The sequence below is a fragment of the Protopterus annectens genome, chromosome 9.part0, assembly GCF_019279795.1.
Source record: "Protopterus annectens isolate FY-2018-M chromosome 9.part0, PAN1.0, whole genome shotgun sequence".
Taxonomy (NCBI): domain Eukaryota; kingdom Metazoa; phylum Chordata; order Ceratodontiformes; family Protopteridae; genus Protopterus; species Protopterus annectens.
In genome coordinates this window covers 1,939,611,426-1,939,631,059 of record NC_056743.1, presented here as the reverse complement: position 1 = coordinate 1,939,631,059, position 19,634 = coordinate 1,939,611,426, and the positions used below count along the sequence as shown (strand labels likewise).

At 39.3% G+C, this 19,634-nt stretch overlaps 1 protein-coding gene across 1 annotated transcript in view; it reads left to right on the top strand.

Annotated features, from left to right (window-relative positions):
- Positions 1-19,634, top strand: part of MAST1 (microtubule associated serine/threonine kinase 1) — a 1,222,161-nt gene that overhangs the window by 577,123 nt on the left and 625,404 nt on the right. Inside the window, exon 6 of the mRNA XM_044084747.1 lies at positions 6,952-7,027. Coding sequence (XP_043940682.1) covers positions 6,952-7,027 — 76 coding nt within the window. The remainder of the gene's footprint in view (positions 1-6,951; positions 7,028-19,634) is intronic.

Here is a 19,634-nt window from a genome sequence, read left to right as displayed (position 1 = left end):
AGTGCAAACTCCCCCCCCCTAAAGGAGAGATATCTATACCAAATGATTGTAGCCCCCAAACATCTCTAACGCCCAGGTGAGAACTGCTCTCCAAGGCAAAGAACACAGCATCCATGTGACCTGATGGTGTCCCCGGCTGTGTGCTCCATGAACTCAACGAGGAATTAAACCCACAGTTAGGACAGCTGTTTAATCTTAGTCTCACCTCCGGATACGTCCAGGAGTGGCGCAGCGACTGTGGTCCCACTCCACAAAGGCGGTGCCTCCACCGACCCTGGAAATTACCGTCCCATTAGCTTGACAAGCCTTATCTGCAAAGCCATGGAGAGGATCATAATGGATCTCATAAATAAAGACATAGGGAATTTGTAGACTTTGGATCCAACCCAGTTTGGCTTTGTCAAAGGCAGATCATGCCTTTTAAACTTGGTTGACCAACAGTCACCAAGGCCATTGACGAGGAAAGGCAGTCCATACAGCCTACCTAGACCTGGCGAAGGCTTTCGATACAATACCCCACTCGGGTATCATTGAAAAACTCATCAACTTAAATGTAAACCCATACATTACAAGATGGGTTGCAAACTGGCTGAGTGACAGAACCCACAGGGTCAGAGTTGCTGGCGCCATGTCAGACTCAAAGCCTGTCACAAGTGGTGTCCCACAGGGCTCAGTCCTGGGCCCACTCTTGTTTGGCATCTACTTTTCTGAAGTACAAGCAAACACAGGAGGGTTATGGCTGACAAAGTTTGCAGATGACTGCAAACTGGGCTGTAGTTGAAAACACATCCGACACAGATATCCTTCAGAAGGGTCTCACAGAAACGGATAACTGGTGCCAGAGCCATGGCCTAAAGTTAAATGCCAAGAAATGCATAGTCATACCCTTCGGGAAAAATAAGGTTACCCCTAGCTACCATATAGGTGGCAATCCCTGAACACAGAAGAAGTTATCAGGGACCTGGGAACCCAGGTTGACAGTAGCCTTTATTCGACACTCATATTGCTAAAGTAGTTAGGAAGACCTTCTACATTGCCCACCTTATCATGAAGGGATTCACATCTAGATCAAGGGAAGTCATAGTCTCCCTATACTCATCACTCATCAGACCAATGATCGAGTACAATGCCCCATTCGGAATGTATCTGACCCGACACTTGCAGCAGCTGGAGGGGCCACAAAGTTCCTCACCAAAAGGATAAAGGGTCTCAAAAATCTGTCTTATGCTGCCCGACTGAAAGAACTCCAGTTATATTCAGTTGCTTACCGCTTGCTCAGAGGTGACCTATGCCTGACATACAAGGCCATGTCAAACCCAGATTTGATGAACATGCTTCATCTCAAAAAATCTAGATCCCTCAGAGCCACAAGGGCGGGAGACTTAAACCTCGACACGGTTATTAATAGGACGTGCTGGAGGGATAGATTCATCACCCAAAGACTCCCTATGCTGTAGAACAAAATCCCGGTTTATGTGAGGCAGAGCACCTCGCTGGCCTTGTTCAAGAGGAATCTTGACCAATGGATGGGAGATCGCAGATACACCCCAGGGGTTACCTCAGTGTCACTGCTCGACAGAGGCACAGCAAAATAATGGGTATAGTTTCTCCAAACTAAAGGGGTGCCGTAAGCCACAAAACTATGGGCTAGGCTTATAAATGCCCTCGGGCAGATAGCCTAGTATGAACCTATGAACCTATGAACCTATGAACCAATCAGACCTAATAGAAATGATTTCACAATTCTTCCACCCATCCTACACCCATGTTCTCTTTTAAACCCATTTCAACCACCACAATAAAAAGATTACTTTTCAAGCTCAAACCTTGCTCTCATATTCCTGACAACCTGCCTACACATTTCCTAAAACTAGCAGCCAAAGCTATTGATTACCCTATTGCCATACTTCTAAATAGATCCATCCAAGAATCGTATGTCTCTAATAACTGGAAAAAAATCATCATCTTCCTCTTCATAAAGGTGGCAATAATTCTGATATCTCAAATTTCAGACCAAAGCCATTCTCTCTCCTATCTCAAAGATCTTGAAAAAAATATATTCAGATTCTAAACTTTATACTTCACAACCAAATTCTATCTCCCACACAGGACGAATTTAGGCCAGGTCATAGCACCACAGCTGTCCACATATTCTTTATGGACACTATCAACAGAGCTTGAGACTTTGGTAAAATTGTCTCCTCCTTATTCCTAGACCTCTCAAAAGCTTTTGACACTGTCTCTCACTCTCTAGTGCTAATCCAGCTTTCTAAAGCTGGCCTTTCCCCTTCCTCACTTAACTGGTTCTCAAGCTATCAAGCAGAGGGACAACAGGCTGTTAAATGGAAAAACATCATATCTCCATATCTTACCTCCTCTACTGGAGTTCTCCAAGGCTCCATACTAGGACCCCTCCAAGTTAGCTTTTTCATTAGCGATTTTCACTCCTCACGAGGTCAAGGATCACTTATTCAATATGCAGATGACTTGGCTGTTATATGCTCATGTTATTCTATAATGTTAGGTGCTACAGTATTGCACAATCTCAATACAGAGACTAAAGGAGGTGAGGAGTATTGTGATAGAGAGAGGAGGAGTTTTATGATAGTGAGGGGAGGAGTTTTATGGTTGTGAGGGGAGGAGCTTTACAGCATATGGAAGTGTCAAAACTTACGAGCAACTGTTGCCTGTGGCTGCCAGTCCTATGTGAAAAAATATTTTGAGCTCTCTCTGCTTACTGCTTGCTGCTTCTTGCTGTGGGATGGATCTGAAGTGTTCTTAAGACACTCAGTCTTGCTGGCTAGATTCTGCTAAAATTCAAAGTCTGGTTATATTTGCATTCACAGTCTGTTGCATACAGAAACTTGCAGAATATACACTGATGAGAGAATATACTTTGCAGCATCAACTTTAGAGAGCAGTAACAAATAACTTTTTATAATAAACCAAACGGAAACACGTTGCAGCTTAAAAGTACTGTTCCAACTTTACTTCTCATATAGTACAGATGATGTGAGAGATATAACATTTACCTTAGGACGTGTGTCCCTACCATACCTCTAACATAGCTGGATTTATACAGCTCTTTATATACACTTTTTAGTCATGCATAAACATATGTTTGAGGAAACACATTGTTCTGTATTCTATTTTGGAGAATTGCTTATCCTGTAGAAACAATACTAAGCTTCCTTGTTTAACAATGTCTTGTAAGAGACCAGCTTTTCTGACAGTGTGAATATCCTGTAACAGTGTCCTGATGTCCATGTAGAAAAACATATTTTTGAGAAAACACATTGTCAGAGATCAGCTTTTCTGACAGTGTGAACATCCTGTATTTTATTTGGATCTTTGTATAAAAACATCTGTTCTTGTGCCATATCCTGTTTTTCATGCAGAAAAACATATTTTTGAGAAAACACATTGTCACAGTGTCATAAACATATCCTGTTGTTTTAGGAAACATATTGTGTCCATTTTTTATATGCAGAATAACATGTCAGTGTTCTTTAAAAGCAGATTTTGTATTTTTGCTCTTGCATACATCCTGTTTCTGAGTCTGTAAGGGAAAAATGTCCATTCTTTAAAAGCAGATTTTGTATTTTTGCTCTTGCATACATCCTGTTTGAGTCTGTAAGGGAAAAATGTCCATTCAGCAGATTCCTTTTCCAAGCCATGGTCATTTAGTATGACTGCTGATCACATATTACTAAACTCTGTTTCTGCATTTAAGCAAGCCTTTTAATTTCAGACTAATATTAATCAAATCTAACAATTCCCTCTGTTTTTAAACATACTCAAAACATTTTATATAGAAAACACATTAAGAAACAAACCTTTAGTTTGATATAACAAATCAAAATGCAATTTTACATAGTTAATACAATGATATTAAAGTATTACTATAAAACTGAATGTATTTAAAACTTTTTCTTTTGCAGACCATTCTGTGAACATATTTTGTCAATTATGAGCTGTGTCTCCTTTAATGTTATTTTTTTTAACATGATCAATTTATTCTTTTGCAATCACAGAATTTAATTTATGACTTAGAACTGTTTCATTAACTCTTTGCAACTGTTGAATTAACTTTAAGAGACAATAACTATGTGCTACTGCAAGCATTTATACACTGCTGAAAACACACAATTTCAATGTCATTTTAACCATAACATTGTGGTCATGTCTTTGAACTGCTCATTAACATCTTGGTAAAATACTGAACTGGGCTTAGATAATAAATATTTGAAAGCAATTATTTTACTGGGGTAAAACCAGTGATATTACAACTTGACAAATTACTTTTGAACTTATTACAATGTATCCTGATCAGTATGTTTTTTTCACACATATTCATTACTAGACATTAATTTCATTTGTACTGAATTTTTCTGCATTTGTACATACAGAGACTATCATTTGTACTGAAATTTTCTACATTTGTACATACAAAGACTGTAAAGTACATTTAGTCTAATCTTACAAATTTAATAACATTAATATTGAGCAAAATCTTGGAAAATGTTTGTCTCTTTAGAAATATCTAGTGGAATTGACACCAAATGCATATGTCCTGTTATTTTAAACTACATACTCAGCAATTAGAAACATTGATGCTTTTTTTATACCAACATTGTTTTGCCAAAAACATATGTAAAAAAATAGAAGATTCCAGGTTCGACTCCTGGCTGGCTCACCATTGAAAAAATATTTTGAGCTCTCTCTGCTTACTGCTTGCTGCTTCTTGCTGTGGGATGGATCTGAAGTGTTCTTAAGACACTCAGTCTTGCTGGCTAGATTCTGCTAAAATTCAAAGTCTGGTTATATTTGCATTCACAGTCTGTTGCATACAGAAACTTGCAGAATATACACTGATGAGAGAATATACTTTGCAGCATCAACTTTAGAGAGCAGTAACAAATAACTTTTTATAATAAACCAAACGGAAACACGTTGCAGCTTAAAAGTACTGTTCCAACTTTACTTCTCATATAGTACAGATGATGTGAGAGATATAACATTTACCTTAGGACTTGTGTCCCTACCATACCTCTAACATATCTGGATTTATACAGCTCTTTATATACACTTTTTAGTCATGCATAAACATATTTTTGAGGAAACACATTGTTCTGTATTCTATTTTGGAGAATTGCTTATCCTGTAGAAACAATACTAAGCTTCCTTGTTTAACAATGTCTTGTAAGAGACCAGCTTTTCTGACAGTGTGAATATCCTGTAACAGTGTCCTGATGTCCATGTAGAAAAACATATTTTTGAGAAAACACATTGTCAGAGATCAGCTTTTCTGACAGTGTGAACATCCTGTATTTTATTTGGATCTTTGTATAAAAAAAATCTGTTCTTGTGCCATATCCTGTTTTTCATGCAGAAAAACATATTTTTGAGAAAACACATTGTCACAGTGTCATAAACATATCCTGTTGTTTTAGGAAACATATTGTGTCCATTTTTATATGCAGAATAACATGTCAGTGTTCTTTAAAAGCAGATTTTGCATTTTTGTTCTTGCATACATCCTGTTTGAGTCTGTAAAGGAAAAATGTCCATTCTTTAAAAGCAGATTTTGTATTTTTGCTCTTGCATACATCCTGTTTGAGTCTGTAAGGGAAAAATGTCCATTCAGCAGATTCCTTTTCCAAGCCATGGTCATTTAGTATGACTGCTGATCACATATTACTAAACTCTGTTTCTGCATTTAAGCAAGCCTTTTAATTTCAGACTAATATTAATAAAATCTAACACTATGCTTGTAGTGGATGGATATTAATCATGAAAATCAAATCTAATGTTCTGGTAAATCAAGAACTTTCATATCTATATATGTAGCTACCTGTCTTGGTTATTTTAGGAAGTGTTTTATATATATATATATATATATATATATATATATATATATATATATATATATATATATATTAGGACACTTTAAATAATAATCTGATGGATGGCCATCTATTTTCATGTCTGTCTATCTGTTTATTTATTTATATGTCTTTCATTGTTTCAGAATGTGTTGTGTATGATTAAGAGACAACAGAGAGTAATCCAATGGAATATCCATTGGGTCTATCTGTCTGATTGTCTATCTACCTATCTATCTTTCCTATCTATCTGTAAATCTGTATATAGCAAAATGCCAAGGTGTGCCCTGACATACTTCTACAGATGGAAACCAGGGAAGGTATTTCATCAAGTTTGCAGCACCATGGTGAATAGGCAGTAACCATCACAATCTTAGGACTCACATTGTTGGGTCCTCAAATGTGACGACCAAACAGCCAAAAATCCACACTTCTGTGTTTTTGTAGACTAACTCTGAGATTGCCATTTCTCTGAATTTTCCCTTTTCTCTGAAGTGTAGCAGTCTCGGAGTTGGCAAAATATGTTTCAGTGATGCAAGGGGTCCTCCAACTTGCAAAAAAGAAGTTTAAAGGAGAAGAGATATATTTGTTATCTGCTGCTCTGCATTTTTAGTCTCTTTTTTTCAGTCTCTCTGGATAGTGAAGTCTCAAGATTTTAATAGGGAGCCAAGTATACTATGATATAGCACGTTCTTGACACAGTATTGCTGGAAGTAAATGTGATGGTCTAATCTAGGTGTAATATTTTGGCAGATATATGGTGTTGTAATGTTCAGTTTCAGGTAGCCATGAGATACAATGATTTTTAGTAACATTCATTTTAAACAACCATGTAATTTGAGGCTAATTTTCAGAACTGATGTACATAATTTTAAACCTGTCTCAGGCTGACATTTTTGGAAAAACTCAATATTTTGGAATGGTTACACTATTTCAGGCACAGTGCTAAGCGTGGAGACCCTGTATTTTAAAGTGAAGGATTTTTTGTGGCTGAGGATGAATTCATGGTTTGGAATGCCAGTGTATAATATGCATTCATTCTGATAATTTGCATTTTTGATTCTAGCCCTGGAAGATCTCCCTCATCTCATGATAATGAGATTGTAATGATGAACCATGTCTACAAGGAACGATTTCCAAAGGTAAGAACTACAGGTAGCTATGTCCACCAACTACAGTGTTTCAGTTCACTATGGTCCAAAGAAGGGACTACAGGTAGCGAGTTCCACCAGCTACACTGTTTCAGTTCACTATGGTTCAAAGAAGGGACTACAGGTAGCGAGTTCCACCAGCTACACTGTGTCAGTTCACTATGGTCCAAAGGTAAGGACTACAGGTAGCGGAGTCCACCAGCTACACTGTTTCAGTTCACTATGGTCCAAAGGTAAGGACTACAGGTAGCAGAGTCCACCAACTACAGTGTTTCAGTTCACTATGGTCCAAAGAAGGGACTACAGGTAGCGGAGTCCACCAGCTACACTGTTTCAGTTCACTATGGTTCAAAGAAGGGACTACAGGTAGCGAGTTCCACCAGCTACACTGTGTCAGTTCACTATGGTTCAAAGAAGGGACTACAGGTAGCGAGTTCCACCAGCTACACTGTGTCAGTTCACTATGGTTGCAGTGAAAGGAAGCCACCATAAAAGATGACAAAGGAATACTCCCAGGAGAAAAGGTAGCCTTTATTGTATGAGTCTTACAGGGAGTGTTGATGTTTGATGTACAACTACACAAAGGAGACCTAACTGCAGTGCAGTTCTTTTTCTCCTTGTCACTTCTAGTGGAAGACGATGCAGGTGGATATGGGAATCTCTCAGTGTGCTATAGCAGCAAATGAAATAGCTGTCTTCAGTTATACCTACAGAGAGTCTCTACACAGTCATGAGACTGCATTTAGTGCAGGATCCTTTCGTCACTCAGTCTCAGCCGTTCGATTTTAGATTCATTGCATATAGTATATAGAAAAGTGATGTTAAACTGCTGCTAGTCTCCATCTCAGTAAAAGCTGTTAAATGCATTGGCATTATTCATTTCTTTAGTAGCATTAGCTACATTTTGTAAGAAAAATTTTAAACGTTATATTATATTATATTATATTATATGGGTTATTATATTATATTATATTACATATTCACTATAGTCTCACATTCTACTAGATAGTATTGCGTATGTTTTAACTTACTAACATTTATCTTCAACTTTCAAAGGCCACTTACTTGACCCCAGTCCTTAAACCATACTTCTGTCTATCATTAGTGACCATCTGTAAAAAAATAATTTTCCTAGTCCCGCTTTTCTGGGTTGGGATGTTTTTCCATTGATGGTTAAAGCCTTATTATCAGCATGTATGGGAAGGATGGAAGCCATCTTGTGCGGTAGATAAGGGCTCTTCCTGCAGGATGTAGTTTACAAATGTTTTTGAGTACATGTTTGAAGTATTGTGGAGAAGGTGGATAAGATTGCTATAGGTCTAAAGTTAGCGATGTCTGTTGAATTCCTTCCTTTATGCAGAGAGATAATGTATGATTTTTTTTCCAGAGAGAGGGGAATGTGGGATTCCTGCACTGACCTATTTATAAGGATTGAGACAGGATAAACAATGCTACTAGTTGCTATTTTTAGGTACTCACTTGGAAGGTCATCGGCTGAAGAAAAGCACAGTTTAAGTTTGAAAATAGAACACAGAGCGGTCGGGTGGATAAAAAAAACATGAAAACACAGAATTCCACCTGGGTAACCCTCTGTAGCCTGTAATAATGTAAAGCACAATACTAGCAACGTCGAAGCAAAAAAACATTTGGAACTGTTACCATTTGGAATTGTTATTGTTCGTTTAATTCTGCTGCTTTTATACTGCTGCCACCTGTGCCTTTGACTTACTGTGTGGGACCGTTCCAGCTCGAATGTTTTTTTGCTTCAACATTGCTGCTATTGTGATTTTGGCTGTGGTATCAGCCATTTTAAGTATTGCTTACTACTGTGGTGAATAAAACAAGTGAAAAACTACATTCTGAGACTTTATTACAGGCTACAGTTTGTTTGTTTAAGACTAGTTTAATATAAGATATGGGCACATGTTTGAAGGTGAAAGTGGATGTGGTGATATGCGTTTGTTGGGCAGGGCTGGGATTAGATGTTAGGGAATCCTTGGTTAGAGATGCTGTACAATCAATGAAATAAGAGGTGAGTTCCATTGCAGTTTCACATGGCAAGTTATCGGGAGAGGAATTAGGGTTGAATTTTTGGCCAGGATGTTAGCTTTCTTTAAAGGCTGACCAGAATATTTTAGGGTTGAGTTTACTACTGTTCTGAAGGTTGTTATAGTATGTTTTTTTGTCTCCATTTACTTGCTTTTTAATACAGTTGCATTGCATTCTGAAATTTTTAAGATATTGAGGTGTTTTATATTTTTGTCGTTCTTTCCACACTTTTTCTCTATCCTTTATTAGCATTCTACTCTAGTTGGATAACCAAATTGTATTATTTGTTTTAGTCTCTTCCTTCTAGAAGGTGCAAGGCTATTTATGATATTTGTAACAGTTGTATTGAATTAATGTACATCATGTAAGGGCAGGATATTTAGAATGCTCCAGTTAATAGATGATTGGGTAGTAATGAATATTTCTGAGTTAAACTTCAACAGTTGACATGCTGTTTTATAAACATACTGTTGACAGGATGTTTGAGATGTCTGGTTGTATAGATTGAGAGATGGTCATTGAGAGAGTCTAACATTGTACATATGGTGGTAAATTTGCTAGGGTCTGATACCAGGACGTAGTCGAATAAGGAATTGGATGTATTGCTATAAAGTGTGGGGCTATTAATTAGTTGTGTGAAACTGTATAAGTTTATGCTAGGTAGGGGAGTTAAAGGTTATGTCCAACCAACTGATGTTGACATCACCTAGTAGTATTTTTTTCTTGTGGAATTGTTATGGATATCCAGTGTAGGATATCTTCCAGTATAGGTGTATTGTCACCAGAAGGGATGTAAAGCCCAGTAATATATATTTGTTTATAATTGTTTAATAGCAGGACAGTTATAAGAAGCTCTGCTGAACCAAATGTTGGTATTAATTTGTTGTGGGGGAGGGGGAACGTGGTAGTTGTTGAGAAATATTAGAGCAATACCCCACCTTTCCACTTTATTTGGTCATTACGGATGATGTAGCCAAGGGGTGTAATTTTAGAGTTGTTTGTGCTGAGTTTAAGCTAGGTTTTAGTTATAGAGAGAATATCAGGCTTGTATTGGGTAATCCAGGCATGTAGTTCAGTAGTTTTATTTCTTATGCTTCTAATATTTATGGGACAAAAATTACATTACTGGTATGGGGAGTAGACCATTGTGGGGTTACAGTAGTGTTTGAAAGGGAATTGTCTTGATGTTGGTTGTGATAGATGGGACCAGTATTAGGATAAATGTCTCATTCTAGGAGGATTTTAGTATATTGGGGTATTATTGATTCTTGTTTTTTGGAGAGCATTTTCCACTTAATTTTATTTTGATGTGAGTTGAAGTGGAATTAATTAGTCTATATTTGGAGTAAACATGAGGGGTGTCATTCAATAGGTTTGGTGCAGCATGTGGAGACTTTAGGGAGGAAGTCTGGCTAGGTGGTTGGGACAGAGATGGAGAGATGTTGCGAATTATTACTGAGTCATGGTAGGATCAGTGATGTCTCACTAGGAGAAGAAGGATGGAAGATAAGCTGAGGAGTAGCATGATTAAGGAAAGGCGTTGGAATTTTAGTGATGGTGCGGAAGTACGAGGCAAGAAGGAAGCAAGACGTTGCAGGGCTGTAGGATATTCACAGGTGATACAGTGTGAAAGCTGGTAGAAGGTGGGTAGAAAGGAAGCATTTTCTGTAAAGGAAGAGAATAAAAACATTTTTTCTGAATGTGTTATGAAGTACTTGTGTACATTTCATGACAACCAACTTCCTTTTCTTTACTGCAGCTACACGTTGCCATTTTTTCTTGATGGTTTTATTGTAGTGTACTGCTTTTCAACTTATAGTGCCTAAGGGATTATTTGGAGGGGTGATTGTATAAGTGTTTGTGGTCACTGTTTATACTTACTCCAGGGCAGACCCTTCTAGCAGCTTGTACCACACTTCATGCTTTCATCCTCATCCAGGAAACAGATACAAGTGCCAGGCCACATTCTCCTTCTCCCATTGTACCGCAAAAGAAAAAACTTACCAAGGAACCCTTTCTTTCTCTGTGGACTGTCTCTGTGCCACAGCCATTAGTGGGTGACTGCTGTGGCTGCAACTGGCTCCTCAGACCATTTACTGTTTTTCTCATGTCCTCTTTGTCTGGTCCAGTGCCCATTCTGGGCATGGCAGAACCACTTTCTTTGCATCAGGGAGTTTCTCTGTGGAGTTCTTCTCTGTGTTTCCAGTCTAAAGAACATCCTCATAGTCTGTCTCCTTCTAAAGATGTCCGCAGAAATAAGAAGCAAAAGGTTAAACATTATTCTTCCGATGATACTGCTTCAGTCAAGAAAGATGAATCACTTACACTGGCTAAGGGTTTATTGTAGATACTGAACCCTGTGGTACAGCAGACATGCAGGTCCTGTGGTTCAGAGGGACAAAGCTTCAGATTATTCAGATTTTGAAAGAGACAGGGCTTTTCCTACATTTGTTTTTCCAGTTCCTAACTCTTGAGTCTGATGACAGTGATTCTTCAGTTTGTCCTTATGAAGAGTTTTCCTTTAACTAGACTGTTTTCCTGAGTAACTTGCTTCATTGGAACCAGATGGATGTTCCCTTGTCTGTTAAAAGATACTATGATATGCTTTGGGTGGATGTCCTGCATGTTTCCCTTATTCTTCCTATTATGCCATCCTCAAAAGATGCCCCTCTCCTACTGATAAAGATGGTAAGACATCTGACAGTTTTTTTTTGTGCCTTCTACTTTGGCTTTTAGAATTTTGACGTACCAGGCTCATATGTTCCTCAGCATGCTGGTTTATGTAGACATTTTGAGAAATTTCTCTGCTACTATGTCTTCAGAAAATAGGGCTTTTCTAGATCATATTCTTTCCACCCTCACTCAGGTTTTTAAGCATTCTCTGGAGAGTGCATATGACTGTGCTGATTCAGTTTCTAGAGCTCTAAGCATTCTCTGGAGAGTGTGTATGACTGTGTTGTTTCAGTTTCTGTAGCTATAAGAATTCTGTGGAAAGTATGTATGACTGTGCTGATTCAGTTTCTAGAGCTCAAAGCATTCTCTGAAGAGTAAGTATGACTGTGCTGATTCAGTTTCTAGAACTGTAAGCATTCTCTGGAGAGTGCATATGACTTTGCTGATTCAGTTTCTAGAGCTCTAAGCATTCTCTAGAGAGTGTGTATGACTGTGCTGATTCAGTTTCTAGAGCTCTAAGCATTCTCTGGAGAGTAAGTATGACTGTGCTGATTCAGTTTCTAGAGTTGTAAGCATTCTCTGGAGAGTAAGTATGACTGTGCTGATTCAGTTTCTAGAGTTGTAAGCATTCTCTGGAGAGTGCATATGACTGTGCTATTTCAGTTTCTATAGCTCTAAGAATTCTCCAGAAAGTGTGTATGACTGTGCTGATTCAGTTTCTAGAGCTCTAAGCATTCTCTCGATAGAGCATATGACTGTGCTGATTCAGTTTCTAGAGCTCTAAGCATTATCTGGAGAGTGCATATGACTGCTGATTCAGTTTCTGGAGTTCTAAGCATTCTCTGGAAAGTGCATATGACTGTGCTGATTCAATTTCTAGAGCTCTACGCATTCTCTGGAGAGGGCATACGACTGTGCTGATTCAATTTCTAGGGCTCCAAGCATTCTCTGAAGAGTGTGTATGACTGTGCTGATTCAGTTTCTAGACCTTCTTATATTGCTGCTGTCATAAGGCATTTTGTCTGGGTACATAAGCAAATGTTTTCTGTGGAGGTTAAGTCTGAAATTATTTTAAATTGTCCTTTAAATAAGGTAATTCTGTTTGGTCCAGTTGTTAACAATGTGCTCAAACAGTTTAATGAAAGGGATAAATTAATTCAAGGGGTTACTAACATTTTTCAACCTCCCATTTCTAAATCCCCAGGATTCTTCTTCAAAAAACATAACCGGCAACCTCATCAGTCTTTCTCCAAGCAACACTTTGAAAAGAAAGGACAGGAAGATTCTGGCAAGAAGCAGGGAGCCTTTCGAAATAAAGGACCAATCCCTACCACAAAATTATTATGCCAGCCCCCTCCCCCTTCCCTGCTTTTGCTAGCCTAGACCTTTTACTCAAGTTGTCAATAAATTCAACCCTGTGCAAAAATATTGTATTACGCAAGTGGGCTTTAAGACTGGTTCAAGAGCATTACAGATGGCAGTGGAAAACGATCCCTCATCCTCAAAACCAGATGGGCCTGCTTCCACTATTTTATCCAGAGCATGCTTGCCTTTAGGGGTGGGTCATAGAACCAGTGTTCTACAGTCAGTTGGGGAAAGGATTTTATTAAAGAATTTTTCTACTACCAAAAAAGGAATCCTCTTGAAGACTAGTTCTGTATCTGTCCTTTCTTCAGTCTGTTTGTAAATGTGCCAAAGTTTATGATGCTCACTTTACAAGGTCTGTTAGCTCTCATCCCTCATTTTAGTTTTATGATAACACTAGACCTAAAAGATACTTATCATGTTCCTATTGCTGCAGAGCTCAGAGGTTTCCACAGATTTTCTGTGTCTGGCTTACATTATCAGTTCTCTGCATTGCACTTTGGACTAGCCACTGCTCACGGGCCTTTACAAGGTACCTAGCTTCAGTGATTGCACACTGCAGACTGTACAAGTGTATGTAGCTTCAGTAATTGCACACTGCAGACTGTACAAGTGTATCTAGCTTCAGTGATTGCACACTGCAGACTGTACAAGTGTATGTAGCTTTAGTGATTGCACACTGCAGACTGTACAAGGTATCTAGCTTCAGTGATTGCACACTGCAGACTGTACAAGGTATCTAGCTTCAGTGATTGCACACTGCAGACTGTACAAGTGTATCTAGCTTCAGTGATTGCACACTGCAGACTGTACAAGTGTATCTAGCTTCAGTGATTGCACACTGCAGACTGTACATGTGTATCTAGCTTTAGTGATTGCACACTGCAGACTGTACAAGTTATCTAGCTTCAGTGATTGCACACTGCAGACTGTACAAGGTATCTAGCTTTAGTAATTGCACACTGCAGACTGTACAAGGTATCTAGCTTTAGTAATTGCACACTGCAGACTGTACAAGTGTATGTAGCTTCAGTGATTGCACACTGCAGACTGTACAAGGTATCTAGCTTCAGTGATTGCACACTGCAGACTGTACAAGGTATCTAGCTTTAGTAATTGCACACTGCAGACTGTACAAGTGTATGTAGCTTCAGTGATTGCACACTGCAGACTGTACAAGTGTATGTAGCTTCAGTGATTGCACACTGCAGACTGTACAAGTGTATGTAGCTTCAGTGATTGCACACTGCAGACTGTACAAGTGTATGTAGCTTCAGTGATTGCACACTGCAGACTGTACAAGTGTATGTAGCTTCAGTGATTGCACACTGCAGACTGTACAAGTGTATGTAGCTTCAGTGATTGCACACTGCAGACTGTACAAGGTATCTAGCTTTAGTAATTGCACACTGCAGACTGTACAAGTGTATGTAGCTTCAGTGATTGCACACTGCAGACTGTACAAGTGTATGTAGCTTCAGTGATTGCACACTGCAGACTGTACAAGGTATTCAGTGACTGCAGACTGTACAAGTTATAATTTTTAGATATTTACACAGCTTTCTTATCTCTGTAGAATCTTTTTCCAAGTGTCGGTTTCAAATCTCCTTCTCACCTTAGGCTTTCAGATCAACAGTCAAAAATCTTCCTTACATCCTTCTAACAAGCTAGTATTTCTAGGATGCCTAGAAGAGAGAATGGAAGGCCTGGATTTGTATAAATGTGATCCCTCCACCACATAAGTTCTCTCTTTAAAAATATTTTAAGGCCATTCTTTCTCTGGAAAAAATATTTATTTTACTTTTTGCTGCTGGCATAATATGTTAAATGGCTTTTTTGCTGTGTTTTATAGTGAAAAATTGCCTTTTTAAGAGCTTTAAATTTGTACTGGCTTGTGCTGCTTGTTTCCCCAGGAATCACCATCATTCTGAATTATCGTAGTAGGTCCCCAGTTGTTACAGATAGTACCGCAGTCATATAGTACATCAAAACACAAGGGGGAACCAGGTCTTACCCCCTTTACAGACTAGTCATGTTAGCTTTGGTGTATTGTGTCACAGTCTCAACCTACAGGTGTCCCCTATATTCTGTCAGAGCAACACTGTGTAGCAGACAAGCCAAGCAGGACAAGGAAAGACCCTCAAGAATGGAAACTAGATCGGGAGGGGTCTTCCAAGATTTGATCCATCTGTGGGAAGTTCCTCAAGTAGACATCTTTGCCTCTTCTCTGAACAATTGACTGGCAAGATTCTGTTCCAGGACTGTGGAAAACAAGATGACTTGTCCTTTGCTGGACAGAAATGTTCCTTTATGCTCTTCCACCCATTCTTCTGATATCCAGGATAAGTGTGAATATTCAGAAGGAATCTCCAAATATCATTGTGGGTTCCTTTCTGGCCCAGGCAACAGTGTTCCCCCTTCTGTTGGAAATGACCAGGTACAATTGCCACAAGCTTCATCACAGAATGAATCTACTCATACAAGAACACAGGAATTTGATACACCCCATCCCCAATCAACTTCAATGAACTGCGTGCATGATAGGGTCTTAATTCCTTTTTTGGCACTTGTTTTCTGAGGACGTACAGCAGGTACTAATGGTGGTAAGAAAGCCTACTACTAGAAAATCATATATTAACAAACGGAAGAGGTTTTCTCGTTGGTATCAACAACATAAACAGCACTCATTCAGGAGTACTTGTTCTCTGGTTTTGCAATATTTGTGTGAATTATTATCCTTTGGCCTGCTGTACTTCTCCACCAAGGTTCATTTGTTGTCCATTTCAGCATATCTGCCTATGGCTCCTCCTCTTTCAATGCATTCTTATATGAAAATGTTTTTGAAAGGTGTTTTGCATATTAGACCTAAAAACAAAACAGTGGCCCCTCCTTGAGATCTTAATTCTGTGTAAATGAAGCTAAAACTTGCTCCATTTGAACCAGCTTATCTGACTTACTTGAGGTTCTAAACATGGAAAACAGTTTTACTAATTGTTCTGATCTGAGTTGTAAGTTCTTATATTGAGTCAATCCTATTGTGTTTTCCACAGTGAAAGGGTTTCTTTGAGAACTAATCCTTTTTTTATGCCTAAAGTGTTATCTAAGTTTACATTAAGCCAACCTATACATCTCCCTGTTATCTTTCCTAAACCTGAAAATGAGGGAGAAATAATTCTCCATACCTTGGATGTTCACAGACAATCCAGGTTCTATCTTGACAGAACAAAATCTTTCAGATCTTTGGGTCAGTTGTTCATTTCTTGTGAAGATAAGAAGGGACAAATTGTGTCAAAATGGACTATTTCCAAACGGTTGTCTCATGTCTTTTGTTAACTCTCACCACAACAAAACTATTCCAAACAAGGTCAAGGCTCACTCTATTATGGCCTTGGCTTCATCTATGGCTTTTTGGAAAGGGATGGATTCTAGGGGTATTCTAAAAGCAGCAACTTGGCCCTCTGTGCATACTTTTACAAAGCACTACAAGCTTGATTCCTTTTCTATGTTTATATCAGCTTTACTAGGATCAATCTCCAGGGACTACTGGATCCTTCCCTTTCCACTTTCCAAATGTTATAAGCTAAGGTAATCTACCCACATAGCTAAAGCTACTGCAGCAGTAATCAATATCATGTACATATTACAGCTGTGTAAGTAAACATATAACAGTAGATGTTCGAATAACCACTGTTGCAGTAGCCGCTCTCTCCCTCCATCCCCCCTTAGTTGTTTTCCCAGGGTGTGTATATGTATGGATATTTTGACTTCTAGCTATGTCCATTGAGGATTCAGCCTCCCTCTCTTGGTTTGCATGAAACCTCTGAAGTGCTTGGCACTCAAACAGGTCTTTTTAGTCAGCTCAGCTTGAGCTGCATAACAGTCTGGAGGTGTGGAAGGTGCCCTGATGTTTTGGAAGCTGGCCAACTGTTACTGTTCCTTGGCAGGATATAACCCCTATAGCTATGTCTAAGGCTACTGCAACAGTGATTATTTAAACGTCGACTACAATGATACATTTACTTACATAACTGCACTTTACTTATTCCTTTGACATTTGCAGGAAGAGTATTTGAGTTGCAATCTCTCGTGTTCCACAGAGATAGCATTCCTCTACATAAAAATCCATCATTTATGCCAAAAGTAGTTCCAGAGTTTACTTTGATCACTTCACTGGAACAAGCTTCCGATTCATGTGAAACAGAGCCCTCCATGACTGTCGTCAAATGCAACCTAGATCAATGAATGCATGACTGCAAATTCACTCCTGGGGTGCTGCACCTGTCCCTCCAAGTCCTTATTAACTACCATAGACTCTTACCTCTCCGAACTTCACTGACATAACCACTGACAATTGGGGCAACTCAGGATAAATATGGCTAGGTTTGTAAGGGCTCTAGGGCCATTAGCCTGGTAACCTTCTATGAACCTATGAACCTATAGGCCCTCAATCCACTTGTATTCTTTCCTGAACCAAAAACAGGGAAAAAAGATTCTACGTAATCTGGATGTGTATACCCAACTCGGGTATTATCTTGACAGAACTAAGTCATTTAGGAAAGCTGATCAGCTGTTTATAGGTTCATAGGTTCATAGGTTGGTACTAGGCTGTCGGCCCTAGGGTCTATACAAGCCTAGCCATAACAATTCCCTGGGTATTTTTTCCCACAATGTTTACTTCCCTGGACCCCTGTCTAGCAGGGCGACTGACACAAATCCCAGGGTGAATTTCCTATCTCCCATCCAGTCGTCAAGGTTCCTTTTAAAGAGGGCCAAGGAGGCGCTCTGCTTGACATGTATGAGCAGTCTATTCCAGAGTCTGGGGAGTCTTTGGGTCAGGAACCTATCCCTCCAGCATGTTTTGTTCATTGTGATGACAAGGTTTAGATCCATGGACCGTGTGGCTCTGAGGGACTGGGATTTCTTTAAGTGTAGCATGTCCAACAGCTCTGGGTTTGACATGGCCTTGTATGTTAAGCAGAGATCACCTCTGAGTAGACAATATGCGACAGAGTATAGCTGGAGTTTTTTTAGATGGTCAGCATAGGGCATCTGCTTTAGGTCTGTGATTCTTTTAGTGAGGTATTTCTGTGGCCCTTCCAGTTGTTGCAGGTGTCTTGAGAGATACATACCAAATGGGGCGTTATATTCTATAATGGGTCTAATGAGGGATGTGTACAGTGGGACAATGACATTTTTTTCTGGATGAAAAGCCCTTAGTGATGAGGTGTGCCACATAGAAGGATTTCCTGACTGTTGTGGCGATGTGGTTATCGAAGGTGAGACCACTGTCCACCTGTGTCCCTAAGTCTCTTATCACACTTTCGGTGTTTAGTGTACTGCCACCTATGTGGTAATTCACGGATACATCTTTTTTCCCAAACGGGATAACTAAACATTTCTTGGCATTGAGCTTGAGCCCATGGCTCTGGCACCAAGCATCTGTTTCTTTAAGGCCCTTTTGTAGAATATCCAAATCATTTGGGATTCAATAATGGCTCCTAGTTTGCAGTCATCTGCGAACTTTGTTATCCAGAGTCCCTTAGTGTTGGCCTGTACTTCAGAGAAGTAGATGCCAAACAAGATCAGTCCCAGGACTGAACCCTGAGGTACTCCACTTGTCACTTGTCTGGAGCTGGATTTGGAGTTGGCTACTTTTACAGTGTGGGTTCTGTCAGTAAGCCAGTTGGTAACCCATCGAGTGACATAGGGATTAATACCCAACTTAGTAAGTTTATCTGTGGGGGATGGTGTCGAAGGCCTTGGCGAGGTCCCAATAGGCTGTGTGGACCACCTTACCCTCGTCCACTGCTCTGGGACAACAAAGGATCAGCCAATATCTAAACAGAAGACAAGAAAAAGTTCTCCAGTGGTACAAACATCCAGAAACACAAGTATAAACCACTCAGCTGGCCTGAATCCAATAGTGACACAGAGACCAGAAAAATAAACTTGAGAAATTTAAAATAAAGATTTTATCCACATTTAAGCACTTTATCTTGTTGAATGAAACAGGCTTTATCAGAATGTTTATTTTATGTGTGATGTAGAATTCACTTCTTTGAAGTCTGACAGGCTTGGACTTGGTTATATTGAGTATTGGGAGTGAAGGTGGTGAGGCAGGTTTTACCCCACAAAGAAAAATAGTTTAGCGAGTTGGGTTCAGATCTGTCTTTTCTGCAGCTCCTTCTGATGAATTTTGATGCTTTCGATATTTTGTGCTTCAGAAAATTATCTATAACCTAGCACAAGTTGTGTCAATAGCAAGAAAAGTGGGATATGTAATTTAAGTGTTTGTGCATATATTGCAGGAAAGGTAGAATGGATGCTAGGGGCAGTAGACAGTTACAAAAGCACTTCATACAACACAAGATGAACTAGTAATGTTGAAACCAGCTGGATTACTGGCATAACAGCTGGCTTTCTCCATACAGCTTCATCTGTCAAAAATATGAGAACAACCACAGTTCAGCAGAGGGCCAGAAGAAGAGAGTAAGGGTCCCAGAACCCCTTC